This window comes from Pelodiscus sinensis, chromosome 2, assembly GCF_052426305.1.
Source record: "Pelodiscus sinensis isolate ZL-2025 chromosome 2, ASM5242630v1, whole genome shotgun sequence".
In the NCBI taxonomy this organism is placed as follows: domain Eukaryota; kingdom Metazoa; phylum Chordata; order Testudines; family Trionychidae; genus Pelodiscus; species Pelodiscus sinensis.
Window position 1 is genome coordinate 170,784,710 of NC_143053.1, and position 27,335 is coordinate 170,812,044.

The 27,335-nt window shown below is 42.6% G+C and overlaps 1 protein-coding gene across 1 annotated transcript in view; it reads right to left on the reverse strand.

Annotated features, from left to right (window-relative positions):
- Positions 1-1,620: 1,620 nt before the first annotated feature.
- EPDR1 (ependymin related 1) overlaps positions 1,621-27,335 on the reverse strand; it is a 39,871-nt gene continuing 14,156 nt past the window's right edge. Inside the window, exons 2-3 of the mRNA XM_075921740.2 lie at positions 9,638-9,846; positions 1,621-4,071 (exon numbers count right to left, since the gene is read on the reverse strand). Coding sequence (XP_075777855.2) covers positions 3,881-4,071; positions 9,638-9,846 — 400 coding nt within the window. The 3' untranslated portion in view covers positions 1,621-3,880. The remainder of the gene's footprint in view (positions 4,072-9,637; positions 9,847-27,335) is intronic.

The following is a 27,335-nucleotide window of genomic DNA, read 5'->3' on the forward strand; positions in this document are numbered from 1 at the left end:
TTAATAAAGTTAATAAAATTATTTTTTATTAATTAATAAAGTACGAACTATTAAGCAAACATCAGCATTACTCCTTTTCTTCCCTGTACTTCCTATATCAGCAAAACTGACAGTCAAAGTAGCCGAACACATGGTTATCTGAAAGTTTCAGATATTCTCAGGCCATTTAGATAAAGAGGAGTGTACCATATATTTTTACCTATGTGTTAATCTTATCAACAGAAGGATGTTGTGACAGTCTGTACCCCATGTTCTCAGAGCAGAAAGGCCTAATTGCTAGATCCAACATAATTATCCCAGTGTGCAGGGCAGTGGGGCCTACCTATCAGGCAGTCAATAGGGTTACCCCAGTACGTAGGCGTAATGTGCCCTGGTATCCCTTTGGTGAGGGAACTTGTCAAAGGCTTTCTGGAACTCTAAGTACACTATATCCACTGGATCCCCCTTGTCCACATGTTTGTTGACCCCTCAAAGAACTCTAGATTAGTAGGGCATGACTTCCCTTTACAGAAACCATGTTAACTTTCTCCCAACAAATTATATTCATAATTTAGTTTTGATAAACTCAGTGCTCCTGCCCCAGCACCAAGCCCCCTTTCGCATCCAAACTCCTCCCAGAGCCCGTACCTCCTCCTGCAGCCCAACTCCTGCCCCAGGCTCAGCCTGGTGCCTCCTCCCACACTCCAAATGCTTTGGCCCCAGCCCAGAGTTCATGCCTCCTTCTCCACAACCCAATCACTTTCCCCATCCTGGTGAAAGTCAGTGAGGGTAGGGAGAATAAATGACGGAGACAGCATGGAAGAAGTGAGTGGGGCAGGGCTTCTGGGCAGGGGCATGACGTTGGGGCAGGGCAGGGCAGGGCAAGGCAAGGCTGTTTGGGTTTGTGTGATTATTAGACAGTTGGCAACCTTACTCTGACCCTAGATTAACATTAGGTCTAAACAAACTAGTTAAAATACGAACTAACCCAAATGTTCAAATCGCTAGGCCAAACTATAAAACAATCTTTTTTGAGTGATTCAGGAATGTCTTATTAGCTTTAAACAAAACAATGTTATGTTTCTCCACTTTCTGCTTTGGCTAAGCATCAAAGCAGAGATACAAAAATATGGCACAAAAGCCTCTTTTTGCACTAAATCTGGCAAAGCTGAAACCAGCCAGTACTGGAAATTACACACACACACACACACACACACACACACACACACACACACACACACACACACACACACACACACACACACACACACACTTTTTCTCACAAGATTTTCAACTCCAAAGCTACTGTTACTCCTAGTGCCTCTCTCACCGCAGATAAGCAATATTTGATTACGCCCAGGGTAGTTGCTGTAAGAAATTATTGTTCCAGAGTGTTAGCTACACAAAAGCCGTTCTACATCAGTCAGGCAATGGAAATGGGCCTTAAAGTAGGCATAAATGTAATTTACTCCCACTATAAAGCACTTAAGATTGCCATAGTGGTGTAAAAAAGTCAATAAGCAATGTTAAAGGCCTTATATGCCTCTGCTGAAAACAACAGAATAAGTTAGGCAAACTTTTTGGTTAATGATACATTAATTTAAAACAATGAGAAAACAAAATCAAGGCTCTTTGTTCTTTTTTTTGACAAGTCCCTTTATTGAATATAGAAAGCAGAACTCAAACATGCAAAAACAGCATTGTTTTATGCTGCATATGTTTTGTCATTGAGAATTAACTTGGCTGTCACAGCAACATTTTTAAAAGCACTTTGTGTTACAGACTTCTGCAAATGAATATTAAAATACCATCTACTGTAATATTATTTTTAGAACCAATATAATCATAAGCATGGTATTACATCCACACACAGAGAGATTACATTTTTATCTGTTAAACCACAACACAGTCTTTCCTGATGATGTGGAATCACATTTCCATGTCTGCTAGACAGATTTATTATATTTTCCAGATTTCAACAAGAACCATATATTAAGAAATGCATGTTGCCCTAATGAAAACAATATGCAGTTAGTATTTAAGTTGTCACAAAATTATAGAGAAATCACATAGACTAACTGCATACTAAATTGATAGGATCACTAGCACATCTCAATAAAGTTTAAATGTTTGGGAAAATATCACTAATTAGTTATACTTCAGCTAATTCACATGTATACTTGCAGGAAGGACTCCACTAAAGAAAATTCCTTCATAACTCCAGCTCTGAAAGGAAAATACACACGTACACTGTGCTGCAGTGTCTACATGATAAAAGCAGTAGAGAAATGAACATATAGAAACAAATAATGTACCTAGCTCCACACACTTCCAAAGATGGTTTTGGTCTTTGGTTTTTGTTAGCTAAGAAGGAACTACTGATCAGTAAATTATATATTGTAGGTAATCTTCCCCCCTCACTATCACTCTAGATAATTTTCTCTTTAGAAGACTATCCTAGAAAAGGAAGTCTTGTGGGATATTTTCAAAAAATTATCTTTAAGGGCCAAAATTTGATCCCCTTACTGATGCCTCTAAAAGTTGTCCTGTTGGCTTCAGCAGGAGTACTCATGAAATGAGGTACTAGCAAACATGAATTAAGGGATCAGAAAATCTAGGTATATGTATATAATCAATTAACAATTGAAATAAGATCCTAGACTTATAGAAGACTAAAGTATTTACTATAATTTCATACACATGAAGATGGTGACAATTATATAGTCTATATCACTTGAATGTCCTGTTCTGTTTGTACTGCTAAAAATGTACAGTTCCTGGGGCTTTTTTGTTTTATTTATTTAAATGAAGCTCTTGTTCCTTCCCCCAGAAAATAGCTGCATGTGTATATTAATGTTCTAGAATGCTGATTTAACAATGAATGTGTTCAGTGATCAAAGGAAAGGTTGCAAACAAAAGATGATTGTCATTTGTGCTTGGATCATAGTGCATTGAAATCATACCATAAAGAAGGGCTTTAAAATATTATTTTTCCGCCTGTCACACATTTAGGTCTTTCATTTGAATTGCAATGGGAGGAGCTATATATGCATTAATCTAGCTTTAGCTAGTTAGGTGACAGGAGCGAGGGAGAAAAAGGCTTCTGGATGTAGGTGTTACAAACAATTATAGCAATTCAGAGTGCAGTATCTATTAATTTATTTGCACAGATTAAAAGCAACAATGCCTTGACAAAGCATGAATTAGAAATGAATAAAACAAAAAAAATCTCTAATCAGACATTGTAGAAAGGCTTCACTGAGGGATTAATAAATGCAAGAAAAATTATGGCTTAATTTTTTATTTTCTCCCCAATACAGTATTAAAACAGTCATGTATATTCTATGAATAGTTATTCTGGTTCTTTGCAAACAAACAAACAGCCATACACAACACAAAAATCTCAAATCGCCACACTCTTGACTGACAGCTTTTTTTAAGAGCAAGGATAAAAAACCCAAGAGAATGCATTTAATCACTCTGATATTGTCTGCTTAAACTATGCCATTTTATGGTTACAGTTTAGCTCTTAAACAGACTGTATTTTACCAACCTCACAAATCTCTCCAGAAGTAACAAATGATATTCAACTTTTCCTTTATGTTAATAAGAGCACAATATACTTTTGTGTTGGCATTTTGACATATTAAATAATGAAACTTTCAAAAAAATTCACAGCTAACATAGTGCCTATAAACTTCATTGGTAAAAACACAACAAGTGAATCACTGAACAGAGTTTAATTTAGTGAAACAATGAAATAAAATGTCCTTTTTGTTACACATCTTAGCTCTCTGTTCAATTAAATGTTGTGTTCCCTTTCTAGTGAAATTTTAGAATTCCCAAAAGAGCAACAATGGGATTGAAAAGCAGGTTACATGTCACAACCAATTGTCCATAATCAACATTCATCTTTCATCTTTACTGGCTGGGCTTCCTGGCAGGTGCTGGGTGGAATAAACACAGAAGGGTCAGTAATACCCAGCTTTAAATCGAAAAAGCGGGTGGAGGTTGTCACGCTGTAGTTCTTTGTGTAGGTTTCCTGCACTGGGTAACAGTCCTTGACTGTATAAACGCCAACCCAGGACTCAACTATGATGAAACACAAAGTATGATTATTTTATGGGACAACAAAACATTTGTATATTTCCCTAACTTCAATCACAATTTTCAAGGGACCCCTGGGGAGATAGGCACTTACAACTTTTTGAAAATCCCAGCCTTAACAGAGAAGTGAAACGAAAAAATGTTTCTCGTGCTCTTTAAAGATAAAATGTTCAGTCACATCTGACCTGAATATTAACTTCTGGTGCTATTTTTGAAAACTCTGTATATTGTAAACATATCTGAAGAAACTCATGAGATAAACTGATTTCTGCTATTCTAATGGACAGCAGAAATCAATTTAGGATTGGGTTAATTAAATCCCTAATTACCAGAAAATTGTTCTGAATAGAGAATCATGTTTGCAGACTTCCTTCTTCACATCTATTACCCTAATTCATGGCAATATTGCTTCCCTAACCCCTCACTATTACTCTTTTCCATTACTTTCCCTTCCTCAGCTCTCTCTCACCTTTTCTATGGAGCCTTCTGATTTTAATTTGTACCCATGTTTGTAATAAAGCAGTATTTTCCAAACCTTGGATCATGAACTGTCACTGAGTTGTGGTAAGATTCTAGGGGTGGGTTACTAACTTAGTAGAGAGACGAGGCCACAGTGGAAAGGGCTGGAGAGCTAGCCCAGCCCACACTCATCCCAAAGTGGGGTTCCTGTCCTGTAAGATCTGGCCTGGCTCCCAGCTCTGAACACTACATGATGATTAAGAGGTGGGCCAGGCCAAATATGAGCCAGTGACCCACATGTGATCCAGATGGCAATGCCCAGTGTGGGGAGCCAGTCCCAATCCTGTGGGAAAGGAGCTGCTGCTGTGAAGTGAATGCAGAATGGGATTGCTCTCCTGCCTCTTTACCCCAGGGCCCTCCCTCCACACCAAGCAGGGTTGCTGTGCCAATGTGCGGCTCTGGGTGGTTGATGGTCTCCACACCTTTGAAGCAAGAAGGAGGAAGAGAAGGTAGCAGTGAAAATGGAGGGAGTTATACATATTGTATTAAAAGAATTATAGCTGAATTTTCATACCCATGACTTTACACACCATTTTTTCCAATTATTTTTTATTAAAAGAGCCACGGCAGATCTGCAGCACTCCCTGTAAGTATCCATGTCTCATCAGTCTAATCAAGAAAGTAGGTTTCTCTCACCTCTCTGTCTGATTCTCTCATAGATCCCAAGTGCCCATCACTTGGAAGGATAGTTATTTTAGTCCTAAATTTACCTACCTGCCACACAAATTTGACATCCTCACCTTTTTATTGTAAAAAATTATTTACCTCACAAATGAAGAACCATGAAAATAAAGTTCTAACAGGAGTTTTTTACATTAAAGGGAGGAACTCCACAGCATTTTGAGTTTCCAGCTTGACAAATGTTGTGTGTCCCACATTTGGGGTAAACATCATACACTGCATCCCACATTTGAGCCTAGATAATTTCAAAGGTCAGAGTACCCTGGATGATCTTCACACTGTACATAACTTGGAAACCACTCTTTCCTGTACAGATTGAAACTTTCTTACCTGGGATTCTCTGGTCTGGCAACATCCAGGGTTCAGCATGATGCTGCAGGACCAGAGAGTCCCAGTGGAGGGCCAGTAGCAAGGATCCCGGTGGGGCTGGCAGGGCAGTGAGCTGCCCAGTGTATGACTGCGGGTCAGCCCAGCGTATGACTGCGGGTCTGCCCAGCAGGGTTGGGAGATATGTGCATGGCTGCCCGGCCTGGCTGGGAACCACGGTAGGTCGGCGGGGCAGTGATCCGCAGTGCGTGGCTGCCCGGTGAGACCCAGAGCCCCAGCATAGCGCGCGCAGCTGCCTGGTGGGGCGCAAAGCCACGGCAGTGATGGCTGCCCAGCGGGGTTGACAGGGCAGCAGGGCCAGCAGGAGGTGAGGCACCAGCTGAGAGGCCAGGAGCTGGGTGAAGGAGCCAGCAGCAGGGGGTCCAGAAATGACCTCCCCTGGTCTGGCAAAATCCCTCATCCAGGACCAGTCAGGTCCTGAGGGTGCTGGACCAGGGAGGTCCAACCTGTAGTTAACCCATGACAAATATATTTCTTCCTTCTGCTATTGAAGGCTCTCTTTCTATGCTCATACAGCTGGGCCTCAGAGCCACCTTTGATATTGAGGAATACTCAATTTCCACAGCTGTGTAAGATATCTGAATCCCTCCTTGTCCATAGCTCTCCTATTACCTATGAAGTTGCTTGTTCTCTGTTTTGGTGGGAATTCCTTCTCTACACCAAGAATTCTCCTTGGTGGAGACCCACAGCCTTCTACCTTCATTGCGTTCAGTTATCTTAATTTCTAACAGCCCATTTTACACTGATAATCTCCAGCTGTACATATTTTGCCTTTTGACACATCTCTAATAAAAATATACTTGGCTTCGTCTCATCTTCTTCCAGCTAACTATCTCAGACACAGACATGTTAGTCCTGGAAAAGAAGAAGCATTCCCAAACACTATTCTAACTTATCTACCTCTTTCCTTGATTCATTCCTCCCATTCATTTCAGTCTCTTTGTAAACTTGTGGCATCATCCTAATCCTCACATTTTACTTCTCACACAATCCTTTGTCTGCAAAACAAACCTACATCCTCTCCAAGGCATTGCCTATATACGTCTCCTCCTTCCCTGCCCCTGTTGCAGAAATCTTCATCCATACTTTCATTAGTGCAACTTCCACCTCCCTACACATCTCTCCTGGCTCATTCATTTGAAGACCTATTCAAAACTACACTTCTTGGACCCTATTCTCCACTGCAAGATACAAGTTAAGCATACAAAATTTGTGTCCTAAAATGGAGAATATGTCATGGACTTAATCCACCATAACTTTCAGACCTACTTTCTTTCTTTCTCTCTCTCTCTCTCTCTCTCTCTCTGATTCTCCACCACTAGTTTCCCGTTTGTGATGTCACATAATCTTGCCACTGCTGATGCAAGCATTTCTATCTCTGCAGCTTCTGCCCTCTAGACGGATATCACTGATTCACCATCCCTTTTAAAATCTCACCTCATAATATTTATTTTCTCTCCTGTCTGCACCTCTCAATTTTTCTCTTCCCCCTTTTTTTAACTTGGTGACTGTATTGTTTTAAGTATGTGCACAAATGCCTTCCTTACTTTTACACAGTATTTGGAATATATTTTGCTTGAAAGAGGCTATTCAAAGAAGAATTGTATTGTATTTTATTAGACTGTAAAGAGTGACATAATTAAACACTGGCAAAGCAGATATATTTATTTTGATGTAATAATTAAGGGATTTCTTCTGTGGAATGCCCTTTTGGGATTATAAGGATGATATAAAATTGGTTACTAACAAATAATTTGAAAGACTAAAGATAAAGAATTCAGGGCATTTTACTGCTGTTAACTCTATTATGGCTTTTAAAAAAATCAAATTCTTCTTGAATTTGGATGTATATATTATTCTTGCATTATATCCTACCATACGCTAGAGTCTATATAGAAATTTCAGAATTGATCAGTGCACCAATTCCCATGTGTTAAATTCTAAGACATGGAGAGGGAGCCTACATCTAGCCATAACCACTTGATAGTCTTTAAGCTTTAAATCCTAGATGCTACCAAGTCTGAGATCCTTCCATTAAGCACTAGTGCATGTGATTAGTATTTCTTATTATAGGAACCCTGATTCCAATCCCCAAGGGATGAAAAATATATGATGGATGCAGTGACCTTCGCATTTTAGTAATCCATATTAGTGACAATTTTTTAATTGCTTTCAACCCTTTAGTAGCCTCTACCTCAGGGATGGGCAAATACTGGCCAGTAGGCTGGATCTAGTCTGCCAGGGTAAGCCCCTAGCGGGCCCCCACACCACCATATTTACCTGCACCTCCACTGGTACAGGGGCTCACAGATCCTGTGGCCACAGATTGCCATTTCCGGCTAATAGGAGCTGTGATCGCCCATACCTGTGGGAGTGTAGGTAAATATAGCTGCAGTGGCCCATCAGGGGCTAATTCTTGTGAATCACCACCATTGTATTGCTCACCCCTGCTCTACCTACCTTCTCTAATCCAAAGAGTGGTCATGCATGCATCATTTTAAAATCCAGTCCACATTATGAAAACAACTTGAGCTGTGACATATACACAGAACATCTAAATAAAGGCTGCTAGATCAGCAATAATTCAACACACTTCCCAAAAAGTCATAATACATCAGCTCACAATGTTTTTAGTGTATTTCATATAAAATGAATGCAAAAAATGCTATTAACGTACAATACATTTCCCTTGAAATCAGAATAACCTTACCATAATAACAATCTCCAGAATCCAAGATAAATTATGTCTCAGGGATGGGTGGATGAACAGATAGAGATGAACAAGACATTGTTTTCTTTCAATATTATTGTATAAAACACTCAAAAATAATTGGGGGTGTATAATATATCAGGGCATATTCAAATGACTTTAAGAGTGCAAATTGCTAATAACTGGTTATGAAGTCTGTAAATCTGCCAACAATAATAGATCTGAATAATAAGTTTCCTGGCTAGGATGGTGATGGTGAATGTTAGAGGATGCATCCAGCATAGTTGGAGTTCTAACAATCTTTTCCTTTATATTATTTTCACATTTTTTTATTACAGAAATATTTTCCCTTGTCTGAGTATTAAGGTTCAAAACCGGGTCATAAGTGTTGCATTAACTGGATAATGTTGTAAATTCAATTTAAATTCAAGGGTTATTAAGAACTATTTTTATTATAGGTAGGGCCTGAGTATGATGCTTCCAGGGGCACCTGGGTTTGTGAGGCACCTCACTACGACCTATTCTTAGCACAAAGAAGCCTCATCTATGCCTGCCAGGGCACAGCTCCCCACTTCTATCAGCCAGAGGCAACAAGTTCTACGTAGGCCCCACTGTTAATGATAAACACACTCTTACCCACGACCCCTAGATATGAGTTAATTAACTAGATACTTTTATGTCTTGTAAAGCGATGCTCACTTGAAGTCCTTTCAGTGTTTTTCACCCAGGTTAGCTGTGACTCAGCTTTCATGAGGCAAAACATGCTGTCAATTTGCCTTCTCAGCAAAGTATTCAGGGTGTTTGCACCCATTGAAATACCAGAAAAAAGCAGGACGCCTCCACTGGTTCTGTTTTCCCATCTACTCCTTTCTTGTAGATTTTGCAATCTTTTAATCAATGTTATTTCTACATTGTGTGACACACACTACCCATATGACCATACAGAGAGATTAGCATCTGCCTCCCTCTGCCAGAAAGGAACCGTCCAAAAGCATGTCACCTCCTAATGACCTGGCCTTATCAGAGGGCCTTAATTTCCATTATATTCTCTTGCACTAATTTAGACATTGGGGACATTTTCTTTAATACAATACAGCACTAATATGATACACTGTATATGCTGCATATTTAGTACATATTATTTCTTCCTGCAAATTTTGTGGTAATATGCAAACCCTTACTAACAGTCGGGTGGAAAATTGTATGTTAGGTAAAGGAGATGCAGGCATTTTTAATAAAGCAAAATACACTTACATTTCCTGGCTGGTTTTCTATCAGACCATTCCTGTACCATAATTTCATCTCCAGGCCCCCCAATGTAGTATTGATCTTCATAAGTGGAGTTGTCAGGAATATCATAAGGATCCCATGGCTCAGTTAAAGCAATCTTTGAACACAGCTTTGTGACTTGTTCAATCTGAAACATCACTGCATCTTGATAGAGAAATATATATTCAAAGAATCTGAAACATTTAAAAGAAGAAAACAGTTCATGTTCATAATGGTTTTACATCTGATAGCACTCCCTGTAGTCAATACTGCCTGAGACTCCCCTTCTCATGTTTGCAGTTGCTTATATCTTTGCCAGACTTTAACCATTTTGACTGAACTTCTCTATAATGGGTTTCTGCCTCAACATGAGCCAATGGGAGCAGCGGGGAAAGCCTCCAGACAGTGCATTCATGCACTGCCAATCCCCCAAGCAGGGGAAGGGAAGCAATAGTGCATGGAGCCATTTTTTGCCTCCTCAAACCAGATCCCGCAGCTCGTGCTCCAACCTGGCATGGGGTGCTGGACTGAAGCGCCTGTGCAGCCTCCCCACTGCAGAGGAGGCGGGGGGATAAGACTTGAGCCATGGCCCATCTGCAAGGTGGCCACAGACCACTAGTGGTCCGTGGACTGCAGTTTGATAACCATTGATTGATAGATAAGAGAAAGCATTTTTCATCATGGGTGGTTGGCTGGTGATCCACGGAAAGGTTTGAGTGCGGTGGGCTGCAGACCAAAAAGTTTGGGAATCACTGCTTTATGCTGAGAAATATTACGAACAGTAGCTATAAATCCATGTCTGTTGTTGTTGATGTCAGATATACAAGAAAAAGGTCGACAAATCTGAAATTACCAAAACTTCATGGGAAGGAGGAATGGAGTTTCCAGAAATATACCAAAAATAAATGCTTCACAGAATTCCCACTGAATTCAACAAGATTTTTATTTAGAAATGAATACCCAATGTGCAGCCCTTAGCATTCAATGTAAACTCAATATAGTGTGTTCACAAGTGAAGAGAACTGACGAATGTATTTGAAGATGTGTTGTTTGAAATGAAATCTAATTTCATATATTTTTCTAAAATGTATACAAATTATTGGCTTTTTGTGTTTTTCAGCAAAATATCATTTAAAATCCTGATCCTGCAAGCTGCCCCACCTGGGTGCACTTCTATACAAATTCCTTCCTTTTCTCCCTACCAAGTTGTAGAGATTTTTGCTTTCATCTCTGGAGACTCCACCTTGAATCCTTACTGTGTTGGCCATGGTGGAATCTATTACACTGATATCACTCACTTTCTCTTGGAGTTTATTTTTCTATATTGTGGTATCCCAGATTTTCTCAAAACCAAAAAGAAAAGGAGTTGCATTATATCTAATTGCCTTTGCTGTGACTCAAAGAAGTGAGAATGATGGCTGTAGCATGCCAGGACTTACACGATATGTCCAGGGATACCAGACATGGGCATTCACTAGAGAGAAGCAAATTAATGGTCTAAGGCTATGTATGAGACACAAACTTTTTAAGTTTTAAATCTGACTCTGCATTACTACTGTCTAAAGCTTTGGGCAAGTCACGTACAATTCTGGAATCTTTCAATTCCACTGAATAATGTTAGGATTTTAAAAAACAATATTATCCATTCCTGGGAAGATGGCTGTAATTTTAGGTAACGAGAACTGTAACCTGTTTTCCCATATTCAGCCTTCTGTGAACATAAAAATCCCTCTCACTTCAATTAGGCCCTATATTAGCTAATCAAGTTTACAAAGTATTTGGAAGGTGAAAGGCAGAATGCTAATTTATTAATTATTAATTATTATTATTATTATTAATTTGAATATATTGTTCAGATGTAAACAATATCATTTTAAATTGCTGCAAATGAACTTCAAAGTTAACTTTGTTTTCCCTCTACTGAAATAACTGGAAGTGTGAGTTACCAATCTCAGTCTTGTTGGTAGATTTGTCTAGTTGCATTTTCAAAAAGAAGATTCGTGAAATTGGTTTACAAATATTGTGAAATCCTTCTTCCTAGTGATAGAAATTTCACTTTTTAAAAGACAAACGCTTCTTTTCTGATGAATATAACAAAACCTACAGGAGCTCTAAGTCCCTAATTCTTTGGCTTTCTCATGTCATGTTTGACAATATATACTACAGCTTTCATAAAAATTGCTTCTTTTACAAATACGTTTTCTAAGCAAAACAGAGTAATGCCTTGTTCCTTAAATGCTGATAGCAACAGCTAATCACTTCATCATTTTTTAAAATAGGAACACTTTGGAGGAGAAAAAATGCTGCTGAGTAGACATTTGGTGAGATGATAAACACTTTCTTCGGGTCAAAGAACACTTCATCTGCTCTTGGAAATCTCTGACCAACTCATTTCCTAACTGTGAAGCCTTCATTTTTCGGTATACTTCTGGGAACTCCAGTCCCCTTTCCCATGCTGTTTCAGTAATTTCAAACTTGTGTTTTTCTTCTGGTGTATCTGACTTCAACAACAGTAATTTACCATCTTTGATCTCACATGTTTGGCAAAGATACAGGACTACAATATTTTATACAAATACAGCATTATACATATATACATGTGGCAGTACATGTAATCTAATACTGTACCAGTGCTGCATTTTTAACTGATCTAAAATGTTCTCAGATTTTAAGGATTTTCTTTTCCAAGGAAACTAAGCCTTCTGTATCAGGTATCTAACAAGATATAAACATAACTTTGACAATAATAAAAATTTTGAACTGGAGAGATATAGGCAGCTTTAGCCCAGTTAGTTATGAAGCTCAGGTACAATAGAAAATTTTAAATATAAGAAAAGAATCAAAACCTGAAAATTCAAAGATAAATCAGGGAGTATGAGTGAGGTTACATAGGTCTGTGATTTTACTTACAAAACTCATGAAAAAGTTTAATATAACCTTTTATTCTTTTTTACACATAAACTAGGTGGCTGTGACCCATGCTCACCAACCCCTCCCCTCTCGGGGGGGAGGGAACCCCAACTTTCCTCCCTGCCACTCATGGCTGTGCCAGCCCGGGCTCCTCCTTCGGCACCACCCCTCCATTCCCAGCTGTGCCATCCCAGGGCCACTTTTTAATCCACTACTCCCCCCCCCCCCCCCGCCTGCCACACAAGCCGCCAGGCCAGGTCCAGCTCTGCCCATGGCATCCAGGGAAGGCCAGGCTAAGGCGTGCCAGCCCAGCTTTCCATGTGGCTGCAGAAGAGAGACGGTCTGGCAGTGGGTGAAGCTTGGCTCCAGGGACAGGGCCTGGGACAGAAGGGGCGGGGTTGGGGATGAGGCTTTACCCAGCCATGCCTACTGCCCAGCCTGTGAACGATGTTGTGATGATGTCACTTTGTCGTCCCACAGGAAAACGATTTGTATATATATATATATAGAGAGAGAGAGAGATTAGATTACTTTGCTAAAAATGACGGGAAACTAAGTAATAAAAGATTTACGCTGGATTATTTCTTTTTTTGCTGTTTCTTGTGGTCCATTTGATGCTCCATAATATAGAGCCTAATCCAGCAAGCTTTAACAAACCATTCTAATTTAAAATGTCATTCAGGAACACAATTAAAATGAGCTTAAATGCACTCCTAGGGTATGTCTACACAGCAAAGTTATTTCAAAATAACTTTACCAGGGTCCACACAAGCCAACCGCTATTTTGAAATTAATTCAAAATAGCGGAGCGCTTATTTCGAAATTGGTAAACCTCATTCCACGAGGAATAACGCCAATTTCAAAACTGCTATTTCGAAATAAGTTTGGTCACAATCACTCTGGCCACAACCAAGAAAACTACTCTCCTTCCCCCCCTCTCCGGAGGCCTTAAAAGGGTAGAGTCTGGCCACAGTGCCTGTGCCAGCTCCAAGCCTGCCATCCCAACAAACAGTCTGTCTTGCCCCTGACCCAATATGAGCCAGCAAGCCACCAGCAGCCAGCCCTCCACCGCTCCTCAGGAGCAGTCTGCCAGCTCCCAGGAGCCTGCCAGGGGCCGGAAAAGGCAGGCGCCTTCCTGGTCCAGTGCGGAGATCATGGACCTCATTTAGGTTTGGGGGGAATCCTCCAACGTCCATGATCTCCGCACTAGACAGACGAATGTGGTTGTCTATGGCAGGATAGCTGCCAGCATGGCCAGCAAAGGCCACATCTGTACCCAGGAGCAGGTGCGGATGAAAATAAAAGAGCTTGGGCAGGCATATGCCAGGGACAGGGGGCAGCTCCCAACGAGGGGCACACACACCAAACTGCCCTTGCATCCTGGGGGGCGGGACGGTCCATGCCCCCCAGGTGGTTGTCAACCCTGGGGCAGAGGGTCTGACCAGGGCATCAAGGAGAGGAGGAGGAGAGCCAGGAGCCACAACAGACCAGACAAAGCGTGCTGAGCAGCCAGGACCCCCGAGCCACCCCAGCAGACCTGTCGCTAGTGTCATCCAAGGCCAGGGAGGCAACAAAAGGTGAGTGCCATCACTGTCCCCTTATGCCGGGAGGGGTGGGGGGAGAGGGGGAGATGGAAATCAGGGACTGCGTGTGTGGGCCTTGCTGTCCACAGATCAAACAGCAAACTGTGCACGTGCAAGCATGTGCCATGCCACCCCTGGGCATGTGGCCCCAGCTGGCTGCCACACAAGGGCCTTACCCTGTTATCCACACATGCATGTGAAGAGGCATGACATTCTCCTGACTCCGGGGTGGGACACAGCAGGATGCCCTCCCTCCACAGGGCCACTCTACACAGAGGCAGGGGACATCTCCCTCCCCCCCACACACAAACAATACACAGCACAGGGTATGGGTGCGGTCTCGGGGCAGCTCCCACTTCTGGGGATAGCAGGACATTCCGAACATGGCCTCTGTGCAAGCACAGCGGCTCTGATGGTGCAGGGAACAGTCATCCTCACCTTGCAGAGGCGGGCTGGGCTTCACCCACTGTGTCCCCAGGGATAACTGGCCACTTCTCGTTTCTTCACAGCTACATCAGCTGTGTGTGCAGGGCGCACCACACTACCCAGGACATGCTCCCGCACCCGAGGGCTCTGCAGGACCACCCGTGCAGTGGAGGGGTACCAACAGCAGCACCTGGGGGCACTGCGAGCCCTGCACTGCACCCTCCAGCACTGGGTGCAAGAAGACTTGCCATCTGCCAGCACCTGCAGACCATGGTGCAGAGCGTGCTGCCTCCTACCGCTACAGCGCCTGCTGCCTCCCCAGCTACTGATCCTCCTTCCACTCCTTCTCCCTCTCCAACTTCTCCCTCCACACCCTCCACCTCCTCCCCATCCTCCCCCGGGGATGCTGAGGCTCCCACACCCGCAGTGCTGGGAAGCAGTTGGTCCAGCGAGACTTCCAACCCCAAATCATTGATGAAGATATTGAACAGAATCAGTCCCAAAACAGACCCCTGCAGAAACCCACTATTTATGCCCTTCCAGCATGACTGTGAACCGTTAATAGCTACCCTCTGAGAATGGTTATCCAGCCAGTTATGCACCCACCTTAAACTAGCCCCATCTATATTGTATTTCCCTAGTTTATTGATAAGAAGGTCATGCAAGACTGTATCAAATCCTTCACTAAAGTCTAGGTATAACACGTCCACCACTTCTCCCTTATCCACAAGGCTTGTTATCCTATCAAAGAAAGTGATCAGGTTGGTTTGACATGATTTGTTCTTTACAAATCCATGCTGAACTGTTACTTATCACCTTATGATCCTCCAGATGTTTGCTGATGGATTCTTTAATTGTTTGTTCCATTATCTTTCATGAAAGTTAAGATGACTGGTCTGTAGTTTCCTGGGTTGTCCTTAGCTCTCTTTTTAAAGATGGGCACTATATTTTCCCTGTTCTAGTCTTATGGAATCTCTCCCATCTTCCTTGACTTTTCAAAGATGATAGCTAATGGCTCAATACCTCCTCAATCAGCTCCTTGAATATTCTAGGATGCACTTCATCAGGTCCTAATGACTTGAAGACATCTATCTTTTCTAAGTAATTTTAACTTGTTCTTTTCCTATTTTAACTTCTGAACCTATCTCCTTTTTTCTAGCATTCACTGTTTTTAAGCATCCAGTCACAACCAACCTTCATAGTGAAAACCGAAATAAAGATGTTGTTAAGCACCTCTGACATTTTAACATTTTCTGTTACTGTTTTTCCCTTTTCACTGAGCAATGGGTCTACCTTGTTCTTGGTCTTCCTCTTGCTTCTAATATTTGTAGAGACTACATCTACACTGCAGCGTTTGTCGCAAGAGCCTATGCAAATGACGCGCAGATTAGCATATTGCTGCACTTCATTTGCATCATTTTATTCAAGCCATTTTTGCACAAGGGGTTTTTGCACAAAAACAAGCAGTGTGGAGGGGGGGGGCGTTGCGCAAAAACCCCGTTATGAGCAAGATCCTTATGCCTCTTTGGGCAAATACCGTCCACACTGCTTGTTTTTGCGCAAAACCCCCTTGAGCAAAAACAACTTGCATAAATTATACAAATGAAGCGCGGCACAAGGCTAATCCACGCTTCGTTTGCATAGGCTCTTGCGGCAAATGCTGCAGTATAGACGAAGCCAGAATGTCTTCTTGTTACCCTTTCTGTCTCCAGCTAGACTGAGCTAGTTTTGTGCCTTTTACTTTCTAAATTTGCCCCTACATACTTGTGTTTTTTTTTTAATATTAATCCTTTGTACTTTGACCTAGTTTCCACTTTTTATAGGACTCCTTTTTGATTTTTAGATCATTCAAGATCTCCTGGTTAAGCCAGAGTGGTCTCTTGCCATACTTCCTATCTTTTCTATGCAGTGGAATATATACAGGTATCATAATAAATCAAAGATGTGGCCTCATTTACAACACTGTGTACAGTTATTGGTCACCCTATCTTTGTGTTCGATCAACACGTAGCACAACTTTTGTTCCTAAGACATATGGCAGCATTTCCCAAACTATGGGACACGGCCCGGTACCGGGCCGCAGGAAAAAAATACCTGGCCTCAGCATGGTTACCGGGGTGTTCCGGGCTCCTGGAGTGCCCGTGTGACACTGGGTCCACCAAGCCCTTGGCTGGCCTGGGCATAACCTGCAGCCTGATGTTCCAGCTCCCAGCAGAGGCGTAGCTAGGGGAGGTTAGGAGTGGGGGTGAGGGAGGGAAGGAGTAGGGGAGAGCAGGCCACTGGAAGCAGCACTGGACAGGGAAATCGGGGTGGGCTTTGGAGATTTGGGGCGAGGGGCAGTGTAGCCAGACAGGAACCCCCCTGTAACATCCATCTGTGCTTGCCTGGAGCATGCAGGGCACACAGAGCAGTAAAAGCCTTGAACAGAAGGCCTGGATATGCAGGCTGCTGTGACCCTGGATGGCTGTAAACAGAGATACGCCAATTGCTGACCAAGAGGCTGCTGAGGTGTGCCCTTGACTGAAACCCATATTGATACGAACACACAGCCGTCCGCAGGGGGAGGAATCTCCCGCCCAGTAAAAAAAATATCCAGTACTTACAATTTAGTTCTCTCTCTTGCAAGTGTAAATTAAGTTGAAACTTGCTTGTAAGAACTGGCGCCACAAAAACGGACCAGTACAATTTGGCATCTTAGATAAGAAAGAGGATACGGGCCCTTATGGGTATAAAGATGGGTCCAGCAGCACATTTACTGTGAGTGTCAATCTACCATCTATCTGCTGGTCGGGTTAGGTGTTTGACCTCCTGAGGTTCACGGAGACGCCCACCTCGTATTCGTCTTTCCTAGGAATTGAGGGACCAGCCCTGGCTTGACCCGCTGGAGTCAAGAGGCACAGAAGGAGGTAAAAATTGTACCTGGATGTGGTCCTTTGTCTTAAGTGTATCCATAGATTTATAGCTCTTTTAAGATTAAGCTGTCACATGGTACCATTATTTCTATTTTCTATCTTTATTTTTCCTTTGTAACCATTTTTTAAGATCTATATTTGCTAGCAGTTAAGAAATAGAGCAATAGCCACTGTAACCATATGATTTATAAGCTTCTTTAATAAACCTGTAACTGTTTTAAGTTTTAACCTGACTCCTTCAGTTGCTGTAACAGAACCAAGAACAATTTAAAAGAACTTCAGCCGGTCATAAGGGACAGGTATAGGAAGAGCTTGGGCGTTTTGGATCGTGACACTCCCAGGTGACAGATCCGTTGGGGCATCTCTCAGTCTTCCCTAGACTGACCGCTGCGAAGGGATCCTGTATCCTAGCAGCTGAAATCTGAGATGTAATAAGCTCTTCCTATAAAACTCGGGGCGTCTGTCAGCCTGTTGGCTGCCCTCCGCGATGGGACCCCGGTCCTAGCGGTAAAGGCATGGACGTTAAACCTTTTCTCGGTAACACACACACACACACACACTGCCCTGACCGTCGGCTGACAGGCAGTCAGCAGAAGCAGAGCTGGCCGAGGGGCAGGGGGCTGGCCGGGAGATCGGGAGGAGGAGTAGGGGAGAAGCGGCTGCCAGAAGCAGGGCTTGCCTGGGGCATCAGGAGAGATTAGGGGGTGGGGCGGCAGAAGCAGAGTTTCCAGGGGGCACGAGGTTGGGGGTAGGGAGCTGGCCAAGGAAGGTGTGGCGGGGGGGGGGGAGGGGAGAGAAGCGGCAGCCAGAAGCAGGGCTGGACATGGGCAGCGGGACGGCCAAGGGAGATTGGGAGAAGTAGGGGAGAAATGGCTGTCTGGGAGGGGGTTGGCGGAAGTGGCGCTGGCCAGAGGTGGAGCGAGGAGGTGGGGGGGACCGGGACTGACCTGGCCATATGTAGATCTCAGGGCACTGCCCCCCCTGAAAGTATGAGTGAGTCCGGCCTGGGGATTCTATTGTGCTCCCCCCAATCCCTTCAAGTAGTTGCGAACTGTCTGGCTGGTAGACACACTCATGCACCCTGAGCACATTTAGCAGCCAGGCAGTTCGAAACTACAAACTGATACATCTAGTAATAATACAACTCACCTAATGAGAAAATACCAGACATGTTATATGTCTGGTATTTTTTCAGTTTGTTTTTTACGTGTTTATATTTTTGGTCTGTGTACCAGTCTCGCCCGACTGTACCTGCTGCCCCTCCCCCTTTTGGGAGGGGGGTAGCCTTAATGTCACCCGCACGCCCTTACTACAGGTCGTTGGGGCGCTTCTCTAGCCTTGGCTTCTCCCCACAGCTGTGGGGCAGAGAAAAGGGGGGCCCGGGCCTAGGGCCCTAAGGACACGGAACAATCTAGCTCCGGTCTGGCTGACGGGTCATCCTGCCGTAACGCGTCAGCCCACCAGCCCTAAGGGACTCTGCCCTGGGCTGCTTCCTTTCCCCGCCCCCGGCCCTCCGGCACCAGGGGGCTCACTTTGCCTTTGGCCGACAGGCTGCCGGCGCTGCTCTACCCAGCAATCAGGGGATTGGTCCCGCCTGCCGGTTGAGGCCCCCACCGGGCCTTTAGGTGCCGGCTCGCGGTGCCACCCCCAAACCTTCCACCCAACCACCCGTCCTCTCTCCCCCCTTCCCTTTGCCATGGCGGCGGCATTTTTAAGCGTCCCGCCGCTTATACCCTCCCTGACGTCATCGGCATGGGCAGGGGCGGGGCTGACCGGCTCTGCCGCAGTTTTTCTGACGCGTGGGGCTCTCCAGGAGGGGGAATGCCCCCGTGCTATCCCTGCTCCTGTCACCACACTTTGGGCTTGCCGCCGGCACATCGGCCGGCTCCGTCAGCCCCGGCGCAGCATAAGAACACACCACGCAGCGCCGGGCTGCCTCCACCCAGATGCCGAGCAGCGCCTGCTCGGTGGGAGTTGCGGTGCGGGGCGATACTGCCCCGTCACAGTCTGCAAAAAACAGTACTGAAAAAAACGGGTTCCAACTAAAGTAAAAAATTTGGGAAACGCTGGTCTAACCAGCTTTCTGTCTGTCTTACACTCTATTTATCCAATCCATATTCTTTAACTTGATGGCAAGAATATTGTGGGTGACCATATCAAAAGCTTTGCTAAAGCTGGCACTGGGGGCTTTGGGAGGACCAGAAACAACTTATTTGAATATTCAGCATTTGATTAATGAATATGCAAATGAATGTTACTGGTCCTCCAAAAGTTTGTGAATGGATTTACTGGTCCCCGTGTCAAAAAGTTTGGGAATCCCTGACATATGGTATACAAATAAATAATAAGAAGAGGATATTGCAGAACTAGAGGGTGTTTAGAAAGCAAGGAAAGCTCTTCTATCAAGAGGCTGAAAAGACTGGGATAGTTTATATTTACCATTGAAAGGGGATGATAAAAGTAAATAAATTAATGAATGATAGAGAGGAAATTGGAAACTTCTCCTTCTCTTACAATATAGGTAGAGGGAACATTCAATAAAATGAAAAGGTGGGAAATTAAAAATGGACAAAAGGAAGTACTCTTTCACACAATAGGTGATTTAACTGAGGAATTCATTGAACTTGATGAGATTCAAAAGAGACTGGACATTTATGTGGATATCAAGAATAGCCAGAGTTTTCAAAATCAATGAGGACAAGGGTTTAAGATTATCTCTAACTATTGGAAAGTAGGATGAGATCTATGTAGGGAGCAGATTAACCTGTATCTGCCTACTGTGGGATTCTTACACCTGCCTCTGAAACATTTCATACTGACCACTGTTGGAGATACGATACTGGACTGTGTGGACTTTGGATCCATTCCAATATATATAGCAAACCTTATGTGTCATGTGAGAAGGGAAATGCAGGATGTGGCCCATATACTAAGCTATATTTACTTGATCACATGCAACCGCCTTTTTATAGAAAGCTATTTCAGAACAGTTGATAATAAGTACACACTTTGAAACTGGGACTGTGTACTGCAGCTTCACACACAACTTAGCTTCAATACATACATAGGGACAGTTTGTTCTATTGAAGTCAATGGAACTGTGCTGATTTACCCTGGGAACTTGTCCCAGAGAACTTGTAGGGTATTTGAGTTCTTTGTTTTGGAAATTATGTATAAGAGTTTGTATGTGAACCAAACATTACACAAACTCTTCAGTGGATATGCATAACACAGGAGTTTGACAAAAGTCAAGGGAGAGCAATAGGCTCTTGTGGATCCTCAACTGCCTATTCTGATAGGACAAATATGTTTCCATGATGGAATTATCTCAGGAAAAATCCTTCTGTAGCTGTTTATTTGCTCAAGATTCCTCGTACAGGTATTTTCTTGGGGACGGGGCAATGCAGGCAGTTGTAATTATCATTCTAATATAAAAAACTAAAAAACACTAGCACTGTATTATTAAGGAACGTTGTAAGACAGGTCATTTTGAGTAATTAGCACAGAAGAGAAGTTATGTGCACTTGATTTTTCTGACATTTATTCAAAGCTTTGACTACAGTTTATTTTAAAATAAGTTTTGTGCAAGATGAATATTTACTTCAGTGAAAAAAAAATAAAGAAAGTTCTGGCTTTTTTGTCAGTTTTCTTTTTCAACATAAAAATAACTCTCCTTTGCCACATCCAGAGTTCTTTGTGCAGGGGTGTGTGTGTGTGTGTGTGTGTGTGTGTGTGTGTGTGTGTGTGTCCCATCCCTCTGTAGCAGAGAGAGAATATTGTGTGCATCTAACAAAGATGAGTTTATATGCCAGTGGATGGGCTCAAACCCACATAATTTGGTAAATTAAAATCCTAGGTCAAATTAACATTGATTAGATGTGCAAAGCAAAAAGTATCATGGGAGAGAAGGAGCTGAATGTGAGTGAGACAGGGAGCAACACAAAGAGACAGAATTCAGCCTTCGTAGTTAAGGGAAATGACACTATAGGCAATCACTGCAATAAGTGTAGTACAATATATAACAAGGAATTACAAAAGGTAGGGTCATAGTTTTGGATCCATTTGTGATACTTACACTGAGCAGTTCCAAATCCATTGCACCCCATCCAGACTTAACAGTGATGAAGAGACAATACGCTCATCAGATCACCCAAATGCTGTCAGTCTCACTCAAGAAACCATTTTGGATGTCAATAACTTTGCAGTTGTTGTCCTGTCTCAATCCTCCTAACTGTAGGAAAGGCTACTGTGAAAGTAGTTATGGGCCTATTCCAGCTGCCCCTGGATTCCTTCAGTGTCGTACCTTGGTTCAAATGGTGGTATGAAAATGCACTGATATCAGTGGTTAATAATCTCCTTGTAGAAACGGACAAGATTTAGACGTCAGGGTTGCTGTTATCAGCTCTACTGGCAGCTTCTTATACCAAGGTATTGCCATCTGTAGGATCTTGCCAGAGCAGCCCAAATGGCTTTTTCTGAGAGTTCCCAACATCTAATGCTGGGCAACTGCTCTTTCTCTTTCAGGGCCCTCACACAGCAGCTCTATAGGACTTTTCCATGTGCTTATGAAGCCACAGGAGAAGACTGTGAAATATGGGAAACTGAAGTTCTCCTGCACACTGAGGATATCCAGCTGTATGTGTCTTTTTCAATTAACCCAGATTACAATGTCTCGTTATTCCTCATATTCTCGTTATGCCTGAATGAGTTAAAGGCCTGGACAAAGTAGCCTGGCTAGAACTCTGCACAGACAAGATGGAAGTGATGCTTCTTGGCTCTGGGAGAAATTTAAAGGAATGAGCAGAGGACTGCATATGCTGTTTGTTAAGGCAACATGCCTGCTTTTCATCAAAATGGTTCCAGGGCTTTGTTTTCCATGGAATCCATTGTATCTTTCATTAACCACAATTGGCTAGAAACTTGCGACTATTCCTCTGATTAGGAGGCCTTTCCACTGTCATCCACGCATTTGTCATGTTTATCACTGTTACCTTATTCAATGACCGTATCCTTGCTGCTGTACTGGAGATACATATAAGGGCGCACACTGATTCCTAATCTTACCGTGGAAGAGATATACAAAGATAAGACAAGATGCACTGGGAGAGCACATTAGAATGCAGCATTACGGAGCTTATTTTGTTTTGTTTCACTGATTTCATTTTCATCACCTCTAACATAATACTGCGAGGAACAGACACAGGCTAGTATTAAGTTGCATTGTAGAAGAACTGAGGCTTTGGGAGTGAATCCTTTTAAGTATACTGTCCAGAATCTCTCACTTGTGGAGAATAGAGCTGGCTACCCATGGAATAGATCACTGTGAATACATAAATCTATTCTTAAGTCTTCCCATTGGCTTTCTGGTAATTTTTGAGGTCAGTTCCAGGGCTGCATCATAACCTTTAAAGCCCCGAATAGTCTGCAACCCAGCCATCTGAGACAGGGGTGCACAATAATTTTTAATGGGGGGGGGCACTCCAAGATTTTGGTAAGTGGTCAAGGACTGCACTTCTGTGGAGGGGGCGTGGGGTCTGGGATAGCAGTTGGGATGTAGAACGGAGTTTGGGATAGAGGGCTGGGGTACAGGAGAGAGTGTGGAGTCTGATGAAGGAAAGGGTTAGATATGAGGCAGTGGCTTGGGGTGCAGGAGGGATTATGGGTGCAGGAAAAGATTTTGGGGTGCAGGAGGAGGAAGTTGTTGCTTGGGAGAAAGGAAGAAAAGGGGTGCAGAGGGTTTGGGTGGTAACATGGGGCAGGGAGATGGGGGGCAGGATCCGGGAGGGGTATGTGTGCAGGAAAGGATACTGTCCTGGAGGAGGGCTGTAAGGAGGATGCAGGGTCTGGGAAGGAGTTGTGACCTGGAGGAAGTGGGGAGAGGTGATACAGAGGGTTTGGGTGGTGGCCTGGGACAGGTAGTTGTGGGGGTGGGATGCCAGAGGCAAGCTCTGGCTGGGAGGCACTTACCTAAGTGGCTCCCAGCCAGCAGCTCTGTAGGAACCTGAGACAGGCTCCCTTCCTGTGTGCTGGGTGGGCTGCTCCACATGGCTCTGCTCCAGCACAGGGAGGGCGCGGGGACGGAGGGAAATGAGGAGGTTTCATTCACTAGCCCTGCCGTCAGCAAAATTTCTCATCTCCTACTGGCAAGAAACTGGCCAATAGGAGCTGAAGGATTTTGCTAGGGGGTGGGGACAGCACACAAAGCTCTCTCCTCCCTGCCCAAATTGCCCAGACTGTATAGCAATTAGCAGCCTGATGTTTAAAGCAGCTGCAGCTGCTTTGCAGTAAGGGTGCCAGTGAGGCGGCTATGGACCAGATCCAGTGCCTTGGCAGGCCGATCCGGCCCGCTAGCCACCTCTTGCCCATCCCTGATCAAAGAGGAGGCTTCCTCTGGCTCTTTCCCTCAGTGACATTTAGATCAGCTGGAAGGTTCTTCCCTGTTTATTCTTGAGGTCAAACACTGCACAATCAGCTGCAGGGCTTTCTCCATAAAGGGCCCTTGCCTTGAGAATTTGCTTTCTTTGCGGGTCTGCCAAAACCTGAATGAGATTAATTGCACGATGTAAAGCAATGACATTTGGTTAGGTATCTTTCAGAGCAGTTGTACTTTTTGATTCCTGTTTGATTTTAGTTCTGTCTAAAGAACAGCAGTTTTTCTCTATTACATTAAGAGTTGTAATGACAACAAGATATCTAGCTGCTATTGTGATAAATGTTAATAAGCTAATGAATAATAATCTTTGTTGTTGAAACCAATTTTTATTTTAAAGTCAATATGTAAATAGTAGGTAAATGAGAATTTTAAAAATATGTTTTTAAAGCATTTTCAAATTGTTTAGTGTTTGCTCTAAGGTTAATTGGAAAAATATATGTGACACAGAATTATTTCATATATTACCTGTTAATATACTACAGAAATTGACCATCACTGGTAAACAAACTGTTCTTAAAGACATGATTATCAGCTAAAACAGATTCTTAAAAATAGAAATGTATTTTATCCAAAATTATCCATTTTAATTGTATTAAAAAACAGGTGTAACTAAAAATCATGATTGACACTTTTATTTTTTATTCAAGGACAGTCCTAAGAAATAATAGCAAGGAAGACAAGACCTGTAAATAACAGTGGTATAAAAATACAGGACTAACATGGCTGAAAGTTTTCCACTGCTCAAGGAAAGGTCACTAGACCTACTGAATATATTTAGCCTACCCTATGCAGATTAAAACATCACAGAAATAGATTTACCATGTGGCATTGACATGACTACAAAACCAAAGTCTATGGCACAGGTAAGGCTGTCTAACTTTCCTGAAATGAAAAAGTCGGTAGCACATACCAGATGGGAAAAAAAAGAGTTTGCAATTCACTTTCTTCCATCAAAAAGAACTGATAATTTTTTGTATACATGCACTAGTGATTTACTTTTTCCTCCCAATAAACATTTCCTCCACTATGCCAACAAATACTCACATCAAAGTAACTTCCCTTTTGAGGTGGACAGATTATTATTATTTATAACCACCAAAAGTGTTCATATTGTAATTTTCTTGTATTTCCAATGGCAGGCACATTTAATAAAAAGTAATGACCACGATTTTTAAATAAAAAGTAGTGACCAGTGATTTTGAAAGTCACGTTTCTTGAGATGCCTGATTTTCATATAATTCAGCACTTTCTGAAAATCAAGTCCCTTTAATTTTCTCAGGTTAGCACCCAAAAATTAAGATGAAAATCTTCTAAAATCATTACTTACAGTTGAAAATCTTGGTCACTGGGCTTGCTTGTCTCTAACTGTTGTTTGCATTATTATCTATCCTAATATGCCAGAATAGAAACATTCTTATTAAGGGGCCTCTGCCTTACATTTTCAGGACTTCCAAAGTTTAGGCATTTCTGCCACATCCCTATTTCTTTACACACACATTCTCAAGGCTGTCTTTGGGATTCTTTTCTCAAAGGCTACACTCTTGCATCTGTGACTGAGTAGGTGAAAGTGTTACATCAGTACTAATCCTTTATTAACTAATACTGTTGAGACCTATCCCTCCAATCTCCCACACAGCTATCATGAATCTTTCTACATCTACATCAGGTCTTTCTACATCTGCAATTATTTACAGGTCCCATTTCATCACCCTCTCTATGCAGAACATATACACCAATAAACTTATCTTACTTTCCCTCCCCAGCTCCAGTGTGAGCATAAAGCCCAGACCTCCCAAAACATGTAAGGGCCATCACTCCAACGACTGTACAAATACCAGCATAATCTAGAATGAGCTGTAATCCATTTTCCAGAAAAAAATTAGGGCCTGATTTAAAGCCCAAGGGAATCAATGGAAAGAATCTTATTGAATTCAATAGTTAAATCAGGTCCTTATAACCTGTTACATATGGAGGACAAACAGCAGTTGAAAAAAATCTAAAGAGGCATTTGATTTACTTATCACAGATGCCTGTGTCCATTCAGTGACTAATGGGACAGGGGCAGAGAGAACATTGTTTGTTAAATCTTAATTTCCAAAATGTTTGTTTTTTACAAATTTAAGGTAATTTTGAATTTTCTGGTTTTAATGTTTTGGGATTTATTTTAGGCAAAGTAATTAAGAAGGAGGGAGAAAAATTGTTCTCCTTGGCCTCTGAGGATTGGACTAGAAGCAATGGGCTTAAACTGCAGCAAGGGAGGTAAAGGATGGACATTAGGAAAAACTTCCTGTCAGGGTGGTTAAACACTGAAATAAATTGCCTAGGGAGGCTGTAGAATCTCCATCTCTGGAGATATTTAAGAGTAGGCTAGATAGACATCTATCAAGGATGGAGATGGTACTGGGTCCTGCCATGAGGGCAGGGGACTGGACTCGATGACCTCTCAAGGTCCCTTCCAGTTCTAAGGGTTCTATGATTCTATGATAACAGAATACATCTTTACACCCTTGATCATAGCCATCTAAATAATCTGGTACATGTTCTTCCACATAAAAAGACGGTGTTGCACACACACCCTTTTGCCCCGACCAATCTTTAAAGTTAATTAGGTAACTTCTTAGAATAGTGGATTTTAAATTTAGGGACCTCTGGGGGGCTGAAGATTATGTCTAAAATTTGCAAAGGGGTCCACACCTCTATTCAAAATTTTCAGAGGTCCCTAAATTTAAAAAAGGGGGGCTGAAAACTGTTGTTTTAGAGATATAAGATTTAAGAAAATGAAAGGGTTTTTTTTTCTCCTTGTAGTATTTTATTGTAACTGTATATCTCAAAGATGCCTTGCACTTCCCCAGAAAGTCATTTACACTTCAATACATTTTAGCAGGAAATAATATGAAGACCAGGTTGATATTAAAAGTGCATAATAATTAAAAGTAATGGGTAATTAAACATGGGTGAGTTGGCCTAATTTGATCCCAGAGTAAAAGACTTCAAGGGTATGTCTAGACTACATGCTTTTGCCGACAGAGACATGTAGATTAGGCTACCCGAAATAGTCAATGAAGTGGAGATTTAAATAATCCCTGCTTCATTAAAATAAACATGGCTTCCGCACTGTGCCGACAATCACTGATCCGCCACAGGACAGCAGTCTAGACGCGGATCTGTCGGCTGGAGAAGCCTTTGCCAACCGATCCCTTATGCCTCATGTCGGGTAGCCTAATCTACATGCCTCTGTCGGCAGAGGCATGTAGTCTAGACATACCCCAAATGTATAAATAGGTCATTTGTAGTTTTTTTTTTAATTCCCAAAACATATTTTACATTTATTGTGCCTATTGCTATAGCTTATAGCAATCAGAGTTCTACACCTTGTGTACTGTTGCCCATATGCCGGGATGCCAGATTACACTAGTTTC